We start from the raw sequence: 20,660 nt of genomic DNA on the forward strand, positions 1-20,660 counted from the left end.
CAGCCCCTCTCCTTGGCCCAATGAATATGTAATTATTTAGACAAAAGTGCAATAGCTCCAACAGGAGAGAGACACACAAACTTATGCCTTCAGTTATGGAATTCTCCCACATGAAAATCATTACAATCCATTTTAATCTGAAAGTGAGGAGAAAAATCTCCTTGAAGTTCCAAGGGTGGCTCTGGGCCTCTGTATTTTGCCCCCTAGAAGTACACAGAATTCCCACCAGCATCAAGCAGAGTTCTGTGCATGAAGAGCAAGCAGAAAAGCAAAACTCAGATCAACCATATGGATGCAAGAGGAGAATTTTGCTCTTACATTTTACTTCAATGTACATTTCATGACCATAGCAATTTACAAAAATGTGAGTGTTCTGATAGGCCATGTTTGATAGGCACCCCCACACTTGCCCTGAAAGGGTTAATGTAAGCTAAGAAGGAAGCCAGGTAACCAGACAGGCCACAGCTGAGGGAAGGGCCGGCTCCAGGTTTTTTGCTGCTCCAAGCAAAAAATAAGGGGTGGGGCAGAGTGCTGCCGACGAAGCAAATAATAAATTAATTAATTAATTAAAGGCCTGAGTGCCGCCCCTTGAAAAGTGCCACCCCCAAAGAGCCAGAGTGCCGCCCCTTGAAAAGGGCCGCTCCAAGCACATGCTTGGAACGCTGGTGCCTAGAGCCAGCCCTGGCTGAGGGCAATCAGGTGGTATAAGTAATCCCCTGGCTGAATGAGGGAGCCCTGCTAAGGAGGAAGGAACTGGACAGAGTTTATAAAGCCAGGAAGCTGATAGCAGAGGGAGCTGCAGGGAAGCAGACTGCAGTCACTACCTGGGAGAAGGGAGCTGTGTTTGCAGCTACAGTTACTCTCTGGGAGGAAGGAGTTGTGAAACTGGCAAACCTGGGGAAACCAGGAGGTAAGGAAAGAGCTGAGGGAAAAGGTGGTAAGGTCAAGGAGGCAACAGATCTTAGCTTCTTGATTAGAGGGTCCCTGAACTGAAGCCCGGAGTAGAGGGTGGGCCCAGGTTCCCCTGCCAGCCACTGAGGAAGCGGCACTGTGGGGTACTGAATGGGAAGACTGCCAGAGACTGCTAGCAAGGAAAGATTTTGATACTCTGGAAGGGGGAAACATGTATAGTGGCCTTGGTGGAGGGTCAAGTCACAAAGAAGGAGAAGCTGGAGTCAAAGAGAGAGAGAGAGAGAGAGAGAGAGCGCAGTAGGTTGGGTGTGCAAGGAGCAACAGAAGGGGGCCCCAGACCTGGAAGGAACTAATCCCCAGAGTGGCCAGGAAGTGCGATCCCTAGCTGTAAGTTGACCCTGTGACACCATGGTAACACTAAGGGTTTTGTAGGAATATATAACAACAGCAACAAGAAGTTTAGAGCCTGATCAAAGCCTACTAAAGTCAATCAAAATACTTTCTTTGATTTCAGGAGGCTCTGGATGGATCCTTATAAAGCACCATTCATTCCAGTATCTCAAAGCAGTTCTACAAACATTGTTGAACCTCATAACATCCCAGTGAGGTAGGTACATGCCATTATTATTACACTCCTTTTGCAGCTGTGTAGAGAGAGGCACAGCATGGCTAAGGGCCTGATTCAACACCTATTGAAATCAATGAGATTTTTATTCCCACTTGACTTCTATGAGCACTGGTTCAGTCTCGGTGACAAGTCCAATATTGCAGAGAAAATCACAGGCAGAGGTGGGAATAGAGCTTGGTAAGTATGACACACTGGTAAGTACGACATACTGGCATTCCGTGTCACAGAGCTTTCTTTACAGAATATTATACCAAAAAATACATCTTTTCAGTATCTGCCACTGTCAGAGGATTCATCAAAATGGCTGGACATTCTTAAATCAGTTTTAAAAGCTTCTGTTAAATTATAACCTTTTCCCCAGTAGTGTAATCTATTTCCATATGACTCAACAACTAAGTCTTCATGACTGAGAATTTGCTGTGATTTATTATCGAGACATTGATTTAATGTGATTTACATAACATTAATCAGAAGCTAAAGTGTGTAACAGTCCATATCACAAAAAGGAAAAACGTGCACAAAAACATGAATAGTTGGACAAAACAAAGAAATGCAGAAGGAACAAAAAAAAAAAAAAACAGAAAATTGAAATATATTTTAAAAATGCAAAATAAAAGAAATAAGGGAGAGAATTGATGGGAAGAAAAAGAAGACGCTAAAGATCAGGTGTATTTGAAAACAAAGATATTTCCCAAGAAAAGTTTGTACTTACTTAATTTTGACAAATTTACGGCATGGCACAGTGTTTTTTACACAAGTTTCTGTCAAAGGATCCATATCCTCAACGATGACAAAGGGGGCCTCCTCCAGGGTAACAATACTCAAGTGGTTGTCATCAGGGTCACTGTCTGCGAAAGAACTAAATCTCGGCCATACGGAATACGTCAGGCTCAGAGTCTTGTTCTCCCATTTTCCCACCTGAAACATGAAGAGACACACACTGCTGACATCTGCTTGCTTGGGGCTGTCGCTGTTTGAGATGTAACTTTTAGGGGACTGGTACATAGTTTCACCAAACTATATTGGAAAGAGAGTCTTAATTTTCCATCAGAATTGGTTTAGAAATATTTAGCTGACACACTAAGAGAGAAAAAACCAGTAGGGTCAAGTCAACTGAGGATATATAATTTTTAAGAGGAAAAATGTAGGTAAAGGTCTGCTACTCTCATTGACAACATTGATTGTTGTTATTTAATTCTTAGCTATAACACGGTCAACATTTTGAAATATATATATTTGCACTACAGCAGCAACAGGTGCCCCCAGCTGTGCTATTGTCCCTGCTCCAAAGAGTTTCCTATCTAGGAACAAAATGTATGTCTGTCAATTTTATATGAGCGTTATTGGCATAACTCTCTGAAACAAAACAATACTTACCAGCACCTCTCTCCTTTAGGCATTCTTTAGCAACATACACACCTCAAAGCTTGGCATTTTTATTAAGAATGACACCTTCTAGGTAACAAATTAACACTAATACAATAGAGAGTTGTATTAATGGAACTTCACAACCAGCAGACAGGTTTCAATCTGGAAATCTTTGCAGTAGCATTCTCTGGGTATTACAAGTGTGGACTGATTATCAATTCATCAGAATGTTATTTTTGTATAACAGCTGACTATAACTGAGCCGCTCAGTAATGACAAACATAATGTAATTAAATTTGACATCCTTGTAGGGGAAAAAATGCCTAAGAAGCCCACCACAGTAGCATTTAACTTCAAAAAGGGAAACTACACAAAAATGAGGATGCTAGTTAAAAGGAACGGTCACGAGGATGAAATGCTTTCAAGCTGCACGCAGACTATTTAAAAACACCATAATAGAGGCTAAAACTAAATGTATTGTTTCCTTCCCCCTCCCCCCCCCCCCAAAAAAATGCAAGAGGACTAATAAATGCCACCATGGTTAAAGAGAGTAAAGAGGAGGTTAGAAGCAAGAAGGCATCCTCGAAAAATTGGAAGTCAAATCCTAGTGAGGAAAATAGAAAGGAGCATAAATTTGGGCAAGTAAAGTATAAAAGTATAATAGTGTAGCCACCCCCACCCCCACCCCCCAAAAAAGAAATAAATTATAATCAAAGAGCAACTAGCTAAGGACACAAAAACTAACAGCATTTTTTTTAAAATACATCAGAAGTGGGAAGCCTGCCAAATAGGCAGTGGGGCCCCTGGATGATTGAGGCACTAAAGGAGCATTCAAGGAAGATAAGGCCATTGCAGAGAAGCTAAATGAATTCTTTGCCTGCAATGAAGACTGATGCAATGTGAGGGACATCCCCACACCTGAGTCATTTGTTTTAGGTGACAATCTGAGGAACTGTCCAAGATTAAGGTGTCCAAATTGATAAGTCAAACAGTAATAAGTTACCAAGACCAGATGCTATTCAACCAAGAGTTCTGAAGGAACTCCGATATGAAATTGCAGCACTACTGGCCCTGGAATGTAACCTATCTTTTAAATTAGCTTCTGTACCAGATGACTGCTAACATAATGCTTACTTTTAAAAAGGCTACAGAGCTAATCCTGACAATTACAAACTAGTAAGTCTAACTTCAGAACCAGGCAAAATGGTTGAAACTGTAGTAAAGAACAGAATTATCAGACACAGAGATGAAAACAATACGTTGGGGAATAGTCAACATGTTTTTTGTAAAGGGAAATCATGCCTCTCCAATCTATTAGAATTCTTTGAGGAAGTCAACAAACATATGGACAAGGGTGATCCAGTCGATATTATGTACTTGGACTGTCAGAAAGCTTTTGACAAGGTCCAACATCAAAGGCTCTTAAGCAAAATAAGCTGTCATGAGATAAGAGCGATCACAGATCAGTACCTGGTCAGTTTTCACAGTGGAGAGAAGTAAATAGCAGGGTCCCTCAACGATCTGTACTTGACCTGTGCGCTATTCAACATATTCATATATGATATGGAAAAAGGGGTGACAGTGCAGTGGCAAAATTTGCAGACAATACACTATTACTCAAGGTAATTAAGTCCAAAGTTGACTGCAAAAAGTTACAAAGGGATCTCACTAAACTGGCCAACAAAATGACATGTTGATGAGTGAAATTCAATGTTGATAAGTGCAAAGTAATGCCCATTGGAAAACATAATCCCAACTATACAGCTAAAATGATGAGGGGTATAAGTTTGCTGTTCCCACTCAAGAAGGATCTTGAAAGCATTTTGGAAAGTTCTCTGAAAACATCTACTCAGTGTGCAGCAGCAGTTATAAAAGGTAACAAAATGTTAGGAACCATTAGGAAAGAGATAAATAATAAGACAGAAAATATAATGCCATTATATAAATCCATGGTATGCCCACACCTTGAATACTGCATACAGTTCTGGTCACCTCATCTCAAAAAGATATACTATAACTGGAAAAGATACAGAGAAGTACAATAAAAAATATTAGGGATATGGAACAGCTTCCATATGAGGGGAGATTAAGAGACATATTGTTCATCTTACAAAAGAGATGACTAAGGGGGAATAATAAAGATCTATAAACTCATGAATGGAATGGAGAAAGCGAATAGAAAAGAGTTATTTATCTCTTCACATGACACAAAAGCTTGGGGGGGGGCACCTGATGAAATTAATAGGCGGCAGATTTAAAACAAACAAAAGAAAATACTTTTCACACAACACACAGTCAACCTGTGAAACTCATTGCCAGGAAATGCTGTGAATGCCAAAAGTTCAATTGGGCTAAAAAAAGAATTAGATAAATTCATGGAGGAGAGCTCCATCAATGGCTATTAGCCAAGATGGTCAGGGACGCAACCCCATTCTCTGGCCTCTGATTGTCAGAAGCTGGGACTGGATGACAGGGGATGGATCACTTGAAATTGTTCTGTTCATTCCCCCTGAAGCATTGGCACTGGGCACTGTCAGAGACAGGATACGGGGCTAGAAGACCATTGGTCTGACCCAGCATGGCCGTTCTTATATTCTCATATTCTTACTGTTCTCAAAATTGCAGAATCATTTATTAAATCATTGTTAGAGCTGACTGAAGTAAAGCACTAACCATCTCACTTTTTTCTGTGACCTGTAAAAATGGCCAGGTCATTTTGTCATATTTGGCAAGAACAAATTCCAGTTGTGCATGTTTTACTTCTCATTATAAATAATGCATTCTAACTTGTTTTACTTAGAAATGTAATAGCCTTAAAAGCTTAACAAGCAAGCAAAGCCTCTAACTTTACAATAAATAATTTATTTGATCATTTCTGGCCTATTTTGAAGACTCAAGCCAAATTTTAAATTTCAAATTTGTTTTAAAAATTTGTCCTCATTCAAATTTTTTTTTAAATTACACACATTCCTAAGGTAATAGCCCCAATCCTGATCTATCTTGCGTAAGTTTTACACTTAAGTGACTTCAGTGGGGTTAAGTCCTGATTTAAAATAAAGTAATAGAGATTAAAATCAGGCTCAATATCTGTCTCTGCTCAACCAATCTTGACTCTTTCTGCTATCCAAATATCAAGTATTTCTACATATTACTTCAATACTTTGCGAACTCTTTTTATAGCATTCCCTCTTCAGACTGTTTATAACTGCCTGTAGCTTTAAATATAATTGCACAGTTTACCTGAGCCCTATGATAATGAAAAATACAAATAAGCTATCAAGCCACTTAATATGCATCCTAGGAATTTTTCCCAATTCCTGACTAATTTAGCGAAAACCATTTAATAACAATCATGAATCTGACAAACATTTGTTTCTCTAAAAAACAGGCTGGAATTAACAGTACAATCTGTTAGGCCGAACTATGAAAGCAAAGTAGGGTTTGGTGATACTTCTACATTTTTAGAAATTAAAAGAATAAATACTATTGTTGTTTTGTCATCTTTAAAAATTAAACTAATAGTTCAAGGAGCAAAGAGCATTGAATTTCAATTTGAATTAAAAACTGACAATTTGAGGGCTAGAGATCACAATCTGATAGCTAGTGAAGTATCAGTTTTGTATGAATTCGCAAATTCAGTCTCACATTCAATTTTCCCAGCTAAAGACACTGCAGATGTCCAACACAAAACCCACAACATTCAATCACCCCAAAACTACTGGGATGCATCTTTTGGAGAACTGGCCTGTTGTCATCCTGGCTTTTCACCATTTTCTCTCCAGTGACTTAAGTGAAGCTTTTCTCAATTGACTTGAGTGGAGAATCAGGCATCTGGCCTGAAAATCCTGCAGGAAGAAGATCTTCAGAAAATTCAAGGGACCCATTCCCAACATTAGCAGAATCATTGGCTCAGCTGTGCTGCCATGGCTCATTCTGTGACCTTACGGATGGGGATCGGAGTGTGCAGTAGAAGTTAATACTGCTCTTAGAAACATTTAGTTCTCCTGTTTTTCAAGCCATAAATTACTTATATTTAATTTTGTGGAGACCCATCCCACATACTATTAAATTTTATTGTGGTAGTGTCCAATGGCTCCAGCAGGGATCCACTGTGCTAAGTGTTGTACAAACATAGATATAAAAGACTGTCATCACCACCAAAGAGTTTATAATTTAAAGCAAAGCACATGCTTAAATCCATTCCCATTCAGGGCAGCACTTAAGCACATGCTCTCCCCGGCCTAATTTCTATTCAGTTTGTGTTTCTGCCTTCCTGGGATGCACAGGGACTCAAATCAATAATGCTGAATTTTAAAAGGAAGTATGAGAATGGCTGCCTCTTATACACTAAGGCTAAAATTTTCAAAGGAGCCTAATAGGTGCCCAATTCTCAATCAAGGGGATTTCAGAGCCTGACTTCTGTATCCTACTTTAAAAGTTTCGGCCTGAAATTTGACAAAAATACAACCTATCCCCATGTGATTCCTTTAATGAATTTAGGCCATTGGGAGAAAAACAATTTCACGTGCATGAAAATAATCCCATATATCTGTACGATAGAGCTGCATTTCAAAAAGGGATTGTCTGCCAAATGACAGCATGTAATCCCATTTGCAGCAGTGTCTGTGCTTGGGTGTGTTAGCACACAGACATCATGTGCATTTTTGCCCATGGTGAAACCATTTTATGAACTCCACCAGCTAGTACTGGGAGAGTTCCAAAAGGATTAAAACTTCAGTCAAATGAAGTGGCAAGCACTGCAATAAAAATAATAAGAATTTCAAACTGCACAGAGTAGCAGCATCTACCTAGGGTTGCCAAGTGCCCAGTTTTCGACCGGAACGCCAGGTCGAAAAGGGACCCTGTCGGCTCCAGTCAGCCCTGCCGACCAGGCCATTAAAAGTCCAGTCAGCGGGGCAGCAGGGTTTGCCTGCGTTGGCTCCATGTGGCTCCTGTAAACAGTGGCATGTCCCCCACTCCAGCTCATAGGTGTAGGGGCAGCCGGGGGCTCTGCGCTCTGCCACTGCCCCAAGCACCAGCTCTGTAGCTCTGCAGTCAATGGGAGCTGTGAGGGACGAGACTGGATGCAGCAGCGCGTGGAGCCGCCTCGCTGTGCCTCCATGTAGGAGCCGGAGTGGGGACATGCTGCTGCTTCCGGGAGCTGCCTGAGGAAAGTGCAGCCCGGAGCCTGCCCCCCGATCACCCTCCAACACTCTGAACCCCTCAATCCCAGCCCGGAGCATCCTCCTGCACGCCAAGCCCCTCATACCCAGCCCCACGCCAGAGTCTGCACTCCCAGCCAGAGCCCTCATCCCCTCCTGCACCCAACCCACTGAGCCAGCCCTGTGAAAATGAGCAAGTGAGTGAGGGTGAGGAGAGTGAGCAACAGGGGGAGGGGGGATGGAGTGAGCCAGGGCGGGGCCTCAGAGAAGGGTCAGGGCCTCGGAAGAGGGGTGGAGCAGGGGTGGGGCAAGGGTGTTCGGTTTTGTGCAAGTAGAAAGTTGGCAACCCGACGTCTACCTCCCACCTGTCTATTCACAGCAGTAAGAAAAATAGAAAGAGGACATGGCTGGGATTCTGTTGCATTTACCTACTTACGAATATGGCAGTGCACCTGTAGACATAGCTTCGTGAAGAGACAACATGCTGCATAATTGTAAAAGGTTTCTTGTTTGACAAGCCACTGCTTCTTCCCATTATTCTGCTGAATCTCTGTCATATTGGAAATATAATTACAAGCTGCCAGCTGGAATCTGAGCTTATTTGTTCATATAAAGATGAGGATTAAAGAAAATGTTTCTTAGTTTAGTGTTCTCTGTTTCAATTATCGTTATTGCCATCTTACCGTTCTGAGGTGGAGAGTAAAAAAGGGGGGAGGGCTGATTTTTAAGAAGTGCTGATCATTTACAACTGCAGATCAAGACAGTGCAAACTGTGGGGTGCTGAGCTCCCCTCAAAATTAGGCCCAGTATCTGTAACAACTGCCACATTCAGGTAGGGGATTTACTCTAACAGTGTCAGCCTAGTAACTTATTAACTAACTAACCTGAAAGTTAGCAATGACATTGTATGTCAGCATTGTTCATCAGTGGAACCAAGACAGACACACTCCTAGGTCTCAGTCATACATTGTGACCCATCCAGATGGATTGCTATACACCCAAAAGGTCCCATTGACTTCAGAAGGGCTCTGTAGTATCAGGGAATTAGTCCATGTCTATTGGAAAGCTCTCCACTGACCAGCGTGGCAAACAGCAACAAGCTGCTGTCAGTCTATACTGTATCAAAGCATGAGGGGACAATGATGAGAGGAAGTGGTAGAAAAATGCTCAGGAAATCTTGCTGGTGACTTGAGAATGGTAGATGATGTGTAATGTTAATTAGAAAATGCCTGCAGATCGTCCTTCTTGAGGAATGTTTGGGCTGGATATTGCTAGTTCTAATTAAGAACTGGTTAGCACAAACACTGGATTTGCTCTGTCAAAGATGCTAGACACATGAGTGAACAGCTCCCATCTTCACATATTTAGACTTCTGAGCAGTATGATGGCTGAACAGTATATGTTTTTAATGAAAACACACAACTTATCAGCCACAGCTCTGAATTTCAAATTCACATTTTTTTCTAATTTATTTATTTTCATTTGGCATGCATATTGTTTAGTTTTTACATAATTAAAGTGTTTAATTAAAAAATAGGAAGGATTTAATATTAAAATTAACTTTGGAAGTTTTCTGGTTTGCATTTTTGTATATTACATTGAATTATAATATTGTTAACAAGAATCTTAATGATAGTACCAATGAGAATTTTAAATAATACTATTTTAAATCTTTAAACATTTCTTCTTTACCACATCCTTGTGCAGCAGATAAATATTCTCATTTTACAGACTGAGGGACTGAGGCAGAGATGTTAAGGCTCCTACATCAGCAAAGAACTTAAGCACATATTTAACTTTAAGCATGTAACTGCTTTCCCAGATCAGGGCCTTAAGTGATTTACCAAAGTCAAAATTGGGACTAGTTAGCATCAGAAATGTCTTATAATTGGGGAGTTCCTGGCTCCCATTATTGTGCTCATACCACTAGACCACACATCTCTATATTTTAAAATAATATCCAAATCTTTCTACTTTGTAGGTTACACCCACCTCTGTTTATAACCAAGACCAGAGATCAGCAACCTTTGGCATACGGCCTGCCAGGGTAAGCCCCCTGGTGGGTCGGGCCAGTTTGTTTACGGTACTTGCCGCGTCCACAGGTTTCACCAATCATGGCTCCCATTGGCCATGGTTCGCTGTCACAAGCCAATGGGGGCTGCAGGAAGTGGCAGCCAGCACATCCCTCAGCCCACGCCGCTTCCCATAGCCCCCATTGGCCTGGGACGGCCAATCGCAGCCAGTGGGAACCACGATCAGCTGAACCTGTGGACGCGGCAAGTAAACAAACGGGCCCAGCCCGCCAGGGCACTTACACTGGCAGGCCGCAGGCCAAAGGTTGCTGATCCCTGGTGTATTGGATCTTATCCGCTGCAAAGTAGTGATCCCCAGCTTGGATGCATTCCTTTTTAACTGAAATATGCAAAAGATACATAATAAACTGCACAGTGAAGGTAGAAAATCCATAAAGATATTATACAATGCAAAGTACTCATCAGAACTGGTGGATGAATAATGATTTAGTATTGGAGGATAAAATATCAAGTTGCAAATTTGAGTGTATTTTATAAGTTTCAAGGTATGGTGCTAGGGACATTAGTTTTTTGAAAAACCTATCTCAAAATATGACCATTTTAAAAAGTAACTTTACTCAGAGACCACTGTTTGTTTACTATAGAGATGAATAATGTACTTTAATTTGGGTTTAAATATGATCTTGTGACTGTTTTGAGATAATCATTTCAGTGAGGAAAAACTGTTCATATTGAAGCCATATTTTTGACTAATTTTAAACTTTTATTGGGGGAAACCCAGTGTGTTGGACTGTCATTCTAATCAGATTTTTATTTATTATTTATTATTATTAACAACAACCCTTTTCATTTAAAAGGTTTCATGTGAGGGACTTAATTACTTTACAAACATTGAACAAACACATCTTGGGTAGTAGATAATTAAATAATTGAGCATTTACTATATAGGGAAATATTTTGCCAAAGCTGGGCAATTTGTATGCAATTGCATATAATGGTTTGCAATTCAATGCAATAAATGCACAGACTTGATTTTTTGTACAATTCTCAACACCTCATTATGGCTGATTTTAACTATATGAAACCCACTGATTTAAAGGGAGTTTGAAACTTCACCCTCCAATTAAGTCTGAAAATCTACTATTGAGCTGAATTGGGTTAGTCTTTTAAAAAGACAAAAAAAAAATCAATTTGATTGATGTATCACGGACAAAGGTACACTACACTGACCCTGTATATTCTGATGCAACATTATTTTAATGTATAGTCTCTAAAAGCTAAACTACATTTGATACGTATACATTTGGATGTAGCACCTCAAAAGTAGGGGATGATCTCTCTCAGCTATGAATGAATTAACTTCAAAGCTTTTCAATAGTGTAGCAGTAGGAATGCAATGCTTGAGGGAGACTACTGTACATTGGGAAGTGGGCGGTAGTAGTCTTCCATCAAGGACCTCTGGAAATATATTGTGTCAAGAAACATGTTCTGCTGGTTTAAAGTGTAGCTTAACTAGAGCTATACCGATGCAATGGGAAATCTAACATTTTATAGAGTGCAGTTTGTATGCAAACACATAATATATTCTGACAAGAATAGGCATTTTAGCTATCAATCTAAAACATGGGGAAAGGGGTATGTATTACCAGTATATTTGTTATAGGTTTGTTGCTCTTAATTAGCATACATTTGCCAAAGGGTCTTTTAAGAAGAAAACAAATCACTAAGGTGCTATATCAAGTTTCTCTCTTTGCACAGACCAATTCCGGCACTCTAATGCGCACTATTAGAATTTAAATTGAAAGAAAATATGCTCCAAGAATTATCTGAGTTAAACATCTAACCAGGAGAAAGGCTCTACATAATAAACTGTACAGTGAAGATAGCAAATCCATGAAGATATTAGGCAATGCAAAATACTACTCAGAACTGGTGGATGAATAATGGTTTGATATTGTAGAATAAAATATCAAGTTGCAAAATTGAGTGTATTTTGTAAGTTTAAACAAATATCAGAGGAGTACTTAGGGCTCATTTCAGAGGGCAGTATATGATTTTTCTGGAGGTTTCTTTAGATGTTGGTTTAAAAATCTCCCTTTTTAATATAAGAAAAGGAGCAATTGTAGGAAAGAAAAAAAATGATAGAATGATTTCATACATATAATTCTAGTCAATGAGTGAGTGAGATGCTGCATTCTCAGCAATATGAAAGGCAATGGAAGTGCTCTGCTGTAAGACCTGCTAAGAAGGGATTCTAATCAAGACTCACAAACAGAAATGTATAGCCTGCTGCTGCAGCTACCAGGTCTTCCTCCACCAGATAGCCTACTCCTTAAATGCCTCTTCCTCATTCCCCAGTGAAGGGTTGCTGGGTTCTTCTATTCTTCCCTCCACAGAAAAGGAGAGCAGAGCATGCGGGATGTTGCTAGTCTCCTCTTAAGACAACAAAGGGGAAAACAAGACCACCAGCAGGGACATTTTTTACTCCCCTTTCCACATTTGAGGCCAGCAGAAATTAGAGCCTGACAGTAGTTTCAGCTTCATTTCTGCTGAATTGTGACAGGATTTACTTCCTTGCCAGGAGAACACACTCCATGTGGCTAGAAGCACATGGGTTTACAATCAAAAGCCCATGAAGGTGAGCCCAGAGCCAATCTATTGCAGAGGCATTTGTAGTATGACAAATTTGCCATTTGGATAGACCTGGGCTACACAGATTGGTTTCAGAAGCACAAAATATCGCAATAGAAATCTGGTCTGACAATAAAGAGCACTGCAACCAGGCTTTGATTGCCAATTCCTTATAGTGTGAGGAGAAAGCTGTGCAGTTCAGTTCCAGGACTTTGATTTAGTTCAATCTGCTCATCACTGTGATCAATTATAGGAACAAGAGGAGATTGTTTCTACTAATCAGACTGTGCACTACAGGAAAGAGTCCAGCTGAGTTGTTCTTTACTTATCTCTGGTTCAAGACATATGGTTTAGTCATAGGACATTCTGTATTCTCCACTCTCAGCTGCTCTGTAGCTATCTCTTCCTTTCTCCATTCTCCACCCCAGCTATTTCAGCTTCCGTTCATAGTTAACCATGCTGGCCTCCAAGCACAACAGACAACTCACATGTGAGGACCCTGTGAGTCCAACAAGTACTGCTTCAGCTCTCAGTAAGCCTCTTACATCACTTAGTACAGCACTAATAAGGAGACGGCATAAATTCTTGGTTATCACCATCAAGAAGAAAATTGTCACCATTAATTCTTAATAGGAATTTGAAAAGGTATTCCAACAGAAGATCCAACATTCTGAAGTCTTAACACCAATATGTATGTTCAGTGCCATTTGTTCTCTGCCAGTGTATATCCTTCTGGGCATGAATAAGCCATAACGACTGCCAAAATGTAGGCTATGCAAAATATTGTCAAATACATAAATGGAAGTACTAAACAGAAATAGTGAACATTGCTACTTGTTGCCATCAGCAGAATAAGTTGAAGCCCAGTGCTACTAATTCGCTTTCCCTATTGATCTTGGGCCTGGTCTACACTGCGGGGGGAGGGGTCGATGTAAGATAAGCAACTATTCTCGTAGCTGAAGTCGACGTATTTTATTTTGACTTACCTCCCATCTTCACGGCGTGGGATTGACGGCTGCAGCTCCCCCGTCGAAACCACTTCAGCCTCTCACCCTGATGGGGTTCCGGAGTTGATGGGGAGCACGTTCGGGGATCAATTTATTGCGTCTAGACAAGACGCGATAAATCGATCCCTGATAGATTGAGCACTACCCGTCGATCAGGCGGGTAGTGTCGACGTACCCTTGGTGGCATCACAATACACAGAATTAGAACTTAAAATTGAAGAGTCTAGACATTTATATCAGGTCCTGATGATTTGAAACACATAAGCAAAATAGAGCGAGCTTGTATAACAGAGAAGAATGAAGCATTACAAGTGAAATGAGAATTTTACAACCCTAAAATGCCCACTGTGTCTTGTCGGCCACTGCACAATGATAATATAGTGCAGAAAAAGTAAAGCACTTATTACATATTTGTGTGGGAAGGAACAAGAATCTTAGGGACAATTTGCATAAGTTTATTCTAAAGAAAGCTGTGCTGTAATGAGAAGTAATTTGTAAGGTGGAAAAGCTCTCATTAGGCTTGGCAGAATTCTATTTTTATTATTTTATAATTTCAGTGATGATATTGATGTTTATTTTAAGACTATTTTTATTGGCTTAAGTGTTACACAAAATTATGGGGCTTACGTTTTTTATTTTTATCCATTTACCTTTTCACAGTTGAATGGGAAATTATGGGAGAGACAATTATTCAATGACTGTCTGAGATTCAAAAAGTTAAAGCTTGATAACCGTTAAAACACAAGTTACCGGCAGCCCATGTCAAAATATACAAAATAAATATCCCTAGATCAAACTCTAAAAAGTTCTCAAGCAGCATTTTTCTTATTTTGCCTATCTGTAAATTTTGATTATTATTATTGATGGAAATATTTTTGTCTGCGTGTCGTGAAATTGACAGTTACCAATATTTACCAATCAAAATCAAATCCTTTTAAACCCACCTATAATGTAGTCGGATGTAATCTGCACTCTCTTATGCACTGCTGATGACATGTCCTTTCTGATTACGTGCAGGAAATGCATGGGTTTAACTATTTTCCTTAGTTACAGGTATCCATTTTCTAGCCAGCATGCTGAAGGCACCATATTTCCAGGGCCGCCCGGGGTGGGGGGGGGGGAGTGGGGCAATTTGCCCCAGGCCCTGGTCCCCGCAGGGGCTCCGTGAGCTACTCCGGGTTTTCGGCAGCACTTTGGTGGCGGGCCCTTCACTCGCTTCGGGTCTTCGGCGGCGGGTCCTTCAGTGCAGCAGAAGACTCGGAGCAAACGAAAGACCTGCCGCTGAAGTGCTGCTGAACCCTCGGAGTGCCACCCGGTGAGTACAAGCGCTGCAAGTGGCAGAAAAAAAAAGCCACGATTGGTGGCACTTAGGCTGCTCTAGCGCCGCCGCTTCATTCTTCGGCTGCATTCGGCGGCGGGTCCTTCCCTCCGAGAGGGACCCACCGCTGAATTGCTACTGAAGACCCGGCCCTGCCCCAGGCCCCCTGAATCCTCTGAGCAGCCCTGCATATTTCATGTCTCCTTACCAACCCACCTAATTAATTCATATATACATTGAGCAGAAAGTGTGATAAAACCCCATCTGAGGGGAGATACTACTCGAAGGGGTGCATTAGTTCATATTATTACAATGCTTTGAAAATGAAAGGTTCTCCGCTGAGAGTTATTACTATAATTAATTTATCCTAACATTGAGCAGTGTATTAGTGTACACGTGTGAAATCCTGCAGTCCTTAGTCCCTTATTGTGGCATGAATGAAGACTGAATAAGGACTGCAGGATTTGCTTTTGCTTATTTTACCCCCTTCCCCATTGGAATAGAGATCTAACATGATCACTCTACCCTGCTCCCAATTAAGACTACGAAAGGATGACATTTATTGAACCGAAGTGGTGTGGGAGCATCACAACTCAGGTGCCAAGATTTCACAGCAGCAGGTTAGAATGGACAAAAAGTGTGCAGTATGTGGTATACAGATTATAATTGATTGTGGGCACCCAGATTCTCTTCCTGTGTGTCTGCTTCTCTTCCCCCGTTGTTAAATTACAAAGCAGATTAATAACACTGTCAGGATTTTAACGGAAGACAAAACTAAACTAACTATGAATTAATTAAAAGTAAAGTTGAGTTAAAACAAAACTATTATCTGTCATTTGTAACCATGCATAAATCAAGTGTCTCTTCTAGACAACCCAAGGCTTGTAAAGCTTTGCATGATTCTCAGTGAACTTTTTGTTCAGGGGGGCAGCTCTGTCAGTCAAGTGGACAGGGCATGGCCCTGGGAGTCAGGAGAGTTGGGTTCTATCCTTGTCTCTGCTACTGACTGGCTGAGTGATTTTTAGGTACATCACTACATCTCTCTGTCTGTGTCTCCTCTCATGAGCTGTCTTTCTTGGCTATTTAGACTGTCAGCTCTTCAGGGCAGAGACTGTCTCATGTGTTTGTACTGTGACTTGCACCACAAGGCCCTAGTCTTGGTTGGGGCCTTCTAGGCACTAATGTAATATAAACAGTTGTAATTATAAATAGGCAAAATCCTCTTTTCCCGTTCAGTAACCATGCTAATGAATCGCCATGATGTTAGGACAAGGAGTACTATGCCAGAGTGTGCCTAGTTTAAATTGGAAGCCCTAAGCAGACTCAAGAAATGAGAGTTATCCTGTGCAGTTAATAAAACCGATGGCACACTTCATGGATATAAAATTAGCATTTGTTACTTAGGCCTGGTCCACACTAAAAAGGGGGTTCGAATTAGGGTATGCAAATTCAGCTACGGGAATAGCGTAGCTGAATTCGAAGTACCCTAATTCGAACTACTCACCCGTCCAGACGCGGCGGGGTCGAACTCCGCAGCTCCCCCGTCGACTCCACCACCGCCGTTTGCAGTGGTGGAGTACCGGAGTCGACCGCGGCGCTTCTGGAGTTCGAACTATCGCGTCTAGATCAGACGCGATAGTTCGAACTCCGAGAAGTCGAACTCACCGCGTCGACCCGCGCGGTGAGTATGGACCTGCCCTTAGATAGCTGGTGCACACAGTGCCTCAGACATAAGACAACAAGGTTTCTGCCCGAAGCAGGTATAATGTAGGGTACACAATTAAAGTGAAGCTATCATAGAAGTGAAGGACTGGAAGGTCATCTAGTACAGTCCTGTGCACTGAAGACCATCCCTGACAGGTGTTTGTCCAACCTGTTCTTAAAAATCCCCAATGATGGAGATTCCACAACCTCGCTAGGCAATTTGTTCCAGTGCTTAACTACCCTGACAGTTAGGAAGTTTTTCCTAATATTCAACCTAAACCTCCCTTACTACAATCTAAGCCCATTGTTTCTTGTCCTATCCACAGAGGTTAATGAGAACAATTTTTCACCCTCATCCTTGTAACTACATTTTATGTACTTGAAAACTTATGTCCCCCCTCATTCTTCTCTTCTCCATACTAAACAAACACAATTTTTTCAATCTTCCTTCATAGGTCATGTTTTCTGGAACTTTAATCATTTTTGTTGCTCTCTCTGGACTTTCTCCAATTTGTCCACATCTTTCCTGAAATGTGATGGCCAGAACTGGACACAGTACTCCAGTTGAGGCCAAACCAGCTTGGAATAGAGCAGAAGAATTACTTCTTATGTCTTGCTTACAACACTCCTGCTGATACACCCCTGAATGTTTGTTTTTCAGCAGTGTAACACTGTTGACTCATGTTTAGCTTGTGATCCAGTATGACCCCCAGATCCCTTTCCGCAGTACTCCTTCCTAGACAGTCATTTTGCATTTTGTAAGTGTTCAACTGATTGTTCCTTCCTAAGTGGAGTACTTTGCATTTGCACTTATTGAATTTTATCATATTTACTTCAGACTATTTGTCCAGATCATTTTGAATTTTAATCCCGCCCTCCAAAGCACCTGCAACCCATCCCAGCTTGCTATCTTCTGCAAATTTTATAAGTGTACTCTTTATGCCATTATCTAAATTATTTATGAAGATATTGAACAGAACCGGACCCAGACATACCCAGTGTAGACCTAGCCAGTAAGCAAAAGTGGAAGGAGAAACCACAACATAGAAGCCCTACTATAAATAGGGCCCTACCAAATTCACCATCCATTTTCATAAATGTAACGGTCACAGCATTTAAAAAATCTTGAATTTCACTGTTTCAGATATTTAAGTCTTAAATTTCACAGTGTTGTAACAAAACATGACTATATATTTAAAAACAGAAAAATATAAATATGTAAAGCCCTTAAGACTCAGCATTTCTCAAGCTGGGTGTCCTGAGCCAAAAGGGGGTTGCAAGGGTATCGTAACAAGTAACAGAGGTCAAGTATCAGAGGGGTAGCCGTGTTAGTCTGGATCTGTAAAAAGCAACAAAGAGTCCTGTGGCACCTTATAGACTAACAGAAGTATTGGAGCATAAGCTTTCATGGGTGAATACAAGGTGCCACAGGACTCTTTGTCGCTTTTTAAGTATCGGGGGGTAGCCATGTTATTCTGTATCCACAAAAACAACGAGGAGTCTGGTGGCACCTTAAAGACTAACAGATTTATTTGGGCATAAGCTTTTGTGGGTAAAAATCCACTTCTTCAGATGCATGGAGTGAAAATCACAGATACAGGCATAAATAAAGATTTTAAAGTAGCCATTCTTCAACAAAAAACTTAAAAAACTGACTTCAAAAAGAAACTGCTGAGCTACAATTCATTTACAAACTTAACACCATCAATTTGGGCATGAATAGGGACTGGGAGTGGCTGGCTCACTACAAAAGCAATTTTCCCTTTCTTGGTATTAATACCTCCTCATCAATTATTGGGAGTGGACAACATCCACCCTGACTAAATTGGCCTTCAATATTGGTTCTCCACTTTTAAAGTAACTCCCTTCTCTTCATGTGCCAATATATATTTATGCCTGTATCTGTAATTTTCACTCCTTTCATCTGAAGAAGTGGGGTTTTTACCCACGAAAGCTTATCCTCAAATAAATCTGTTGGTCTTTAAAGTGCCACCGGACTTCTCGTTGTTTTTAAGGCTATTGTAAGGGAGTCATGATGTTGCCACACTTACTTCTGCGCTGCCTTCAGAGCTGGGCGACTGGAGAGCAGCGGCCGCTGGCTGGGTGTCTTGCTTTGAAGGCAGCGCCGCTGCTAACAGCAGCACAGATGTAAGGATAGCAATACTGTGACCCCCCCTACAATAGCCTTGCAACCCCCTTTTGGATCAAGACCCCCAGTCTGAAAAACACTATGTACCATGCATCTGAAGAAGTGAGGTTTTTTACCCATGAAAGCTTGTGCCCAAATAAATCTGTTAGTCTTTAAGATGCCACTGGACTCCTTGTTGTTTTTATGTACTTTTGTACACTTTTACCCTATAGTGTAGGGTATTTTTATAGTATAGAGTAAAAGTATACAAAAGACCAAAGACCAGATTTCATGGTCTATCACACATTTTTTCATGGCTGTGAATTTGGTATGGCCCTAACCATAAATGCGACTGGAGACAAAGTTGTGTGCAAAGTCCCAAGCAGACAGTGCTAAAGCATACTGCTGTACCAGCAAACAAAAATACTTCCAGTTCTCCAGACATCTTTATTTCAATAGTACATTGCTTTAACAAATAAGCTATTCCCATTGGGTCTCTTCCCTTTTAATTGGCTAATTATATTTTCAGTTCCCAATATAAGGGCCACAAGAATCCAAATGTGATGAGCTCTCCCTCCAGGAGATTCTAAGGGAGTCTCATAACCCAAGCAATCTGGGCTAGTGTTCAACATGGGGAGATTCAAGTAATTTTTCTCTAATATTCCTTTTAAAATCTCTTTTCCCATTGTGGTAATGTGATTTTTTTCGAGCGACATCCATTTAATTGAGCAGTAAATGCACTATAGAAGGACCATTTGGAACTCGGCATTATGTAACCCAGAAGATGGAGCTATTGAACAGTTCAGAGACAGGTCTGAAAAATTTGATTTATGCTCCATCCCTAAATCCAATTAGCTACACATAGTTACAGTCTACAGCACATAGATCTATACAAAGGAGAATAGTTTGCTTAGAGGGCAAAGAGATGGCAATGTGTGTGTCTGAAAAGAGAGTCTGTTTAAAGATCCCTAAGAAGCCAATTAAAGTCAACAGCAAAATTACAAGTGGGAGTAAGATTACTGTGGGCAGACATCATAGTGATGGGACCATATGTGTGTATATAGAAACTTCATTAAGGTGGAGTCTGTAATTTAGGGTAATACACCGTAAAGGGATACTGTCTTTTTCCAAAACAGACACATTATAAATATAAGTATACATGCGCGCGCACACACACACACACTTCCATATACAAACATTTTGAATCTCTGCTTTAAGGATAAAACTCAACACAGTTTTAACTATGAAATGGCAATCACTGCTTCCATAATGCACGCATACAGTATACATTTGTAGGCACACACACACAAATATACTTAAAAGATCCTCCTTGCAGCCACAGCTTGCATCTTCACCTGGATTTAGGAAGTTTTCCTTTTGTTTTGATTTCACCTCTCCAGGATACAAGTGAAAATACATAACACAGCTGAGAATGCAGGAGCTTGTTTGATGTCAGATAGAAATACTAGTTATTAGAGCCTCATCTCATTCAGTCTTTACCAAAGTAACCCAGTGAGTTGTCTAGAAAAAAAAACATATTCTGATATCATTTGTATATGTACATTTTCTGCAAACTACAACTGGCAATAGCTGAAGATGGTGATGATAAATTATTTATCTTTATGTAACATATTTAGACAAAAACAACTAAAAACTCAACAAAACATAACATACAGAATAGCTCATTACTGTGCATTATAAAAAATAGATAAATCAAGTGACTGTCACTAGTAATATCATCCTGGCTGAAGACCGGAATAATTGCAGGG

At 40.6% G+C, this 20,660-nt stretch overlaps 1 protein-coding gene and 1 long non-coding RNA gene across 4 annotated transcripts in view; one reads left to right on the forward strand and one right to left on the reverse strand.

Annotated features, from left to right (window-relative positions):
- GRIN2A (glutamate ionotropic receptor NMDA type subunit 2A) overlaps positions 1–20,660 on the reverse strand; it is a 264,715-nt gene that overhangs the window by 72,082 nt on the left and 171,973 nt on the right. For all 3 annotated transcript variants that reach the window (XM_044978610.1, XM_044978609.1, XM_044978611.1), the window contains one exon: positions 2,253–2,458. In XM_044978610.1, the coding sequence (XP_044834545.1) occupies positions 2,253–2,458 (206 nt within the window). The remainder of the gene's footprint in view (positions 1–2,252; positions 2,459–20,660) is intronic.
- On the forward strand, positions 793–8,551 carry LOC123343526. The gene is made up of 3 exons (XR_006572268.1): positions 793–910; positions 1,427–1,519; positions 8,450–8,551. It is a non-coding gene; the product is annotated as an uncharacterized LOC123343526 (long non-coding RNA).

Source organism: Mauremys mutica, chromosome 11, assembly GCF_020497125.1.
Source record: "Mauremys mutica isolate MM-2020 ecotype Southern chromosome 11, ASM2049712v1, whole genome shotgun sequence".
Classification (NCBI taxonomy): Eukaryota; Metazoa; Chordata; order Testudines; family Geoemydidae; genus Mauremys; species Mauremys mutica.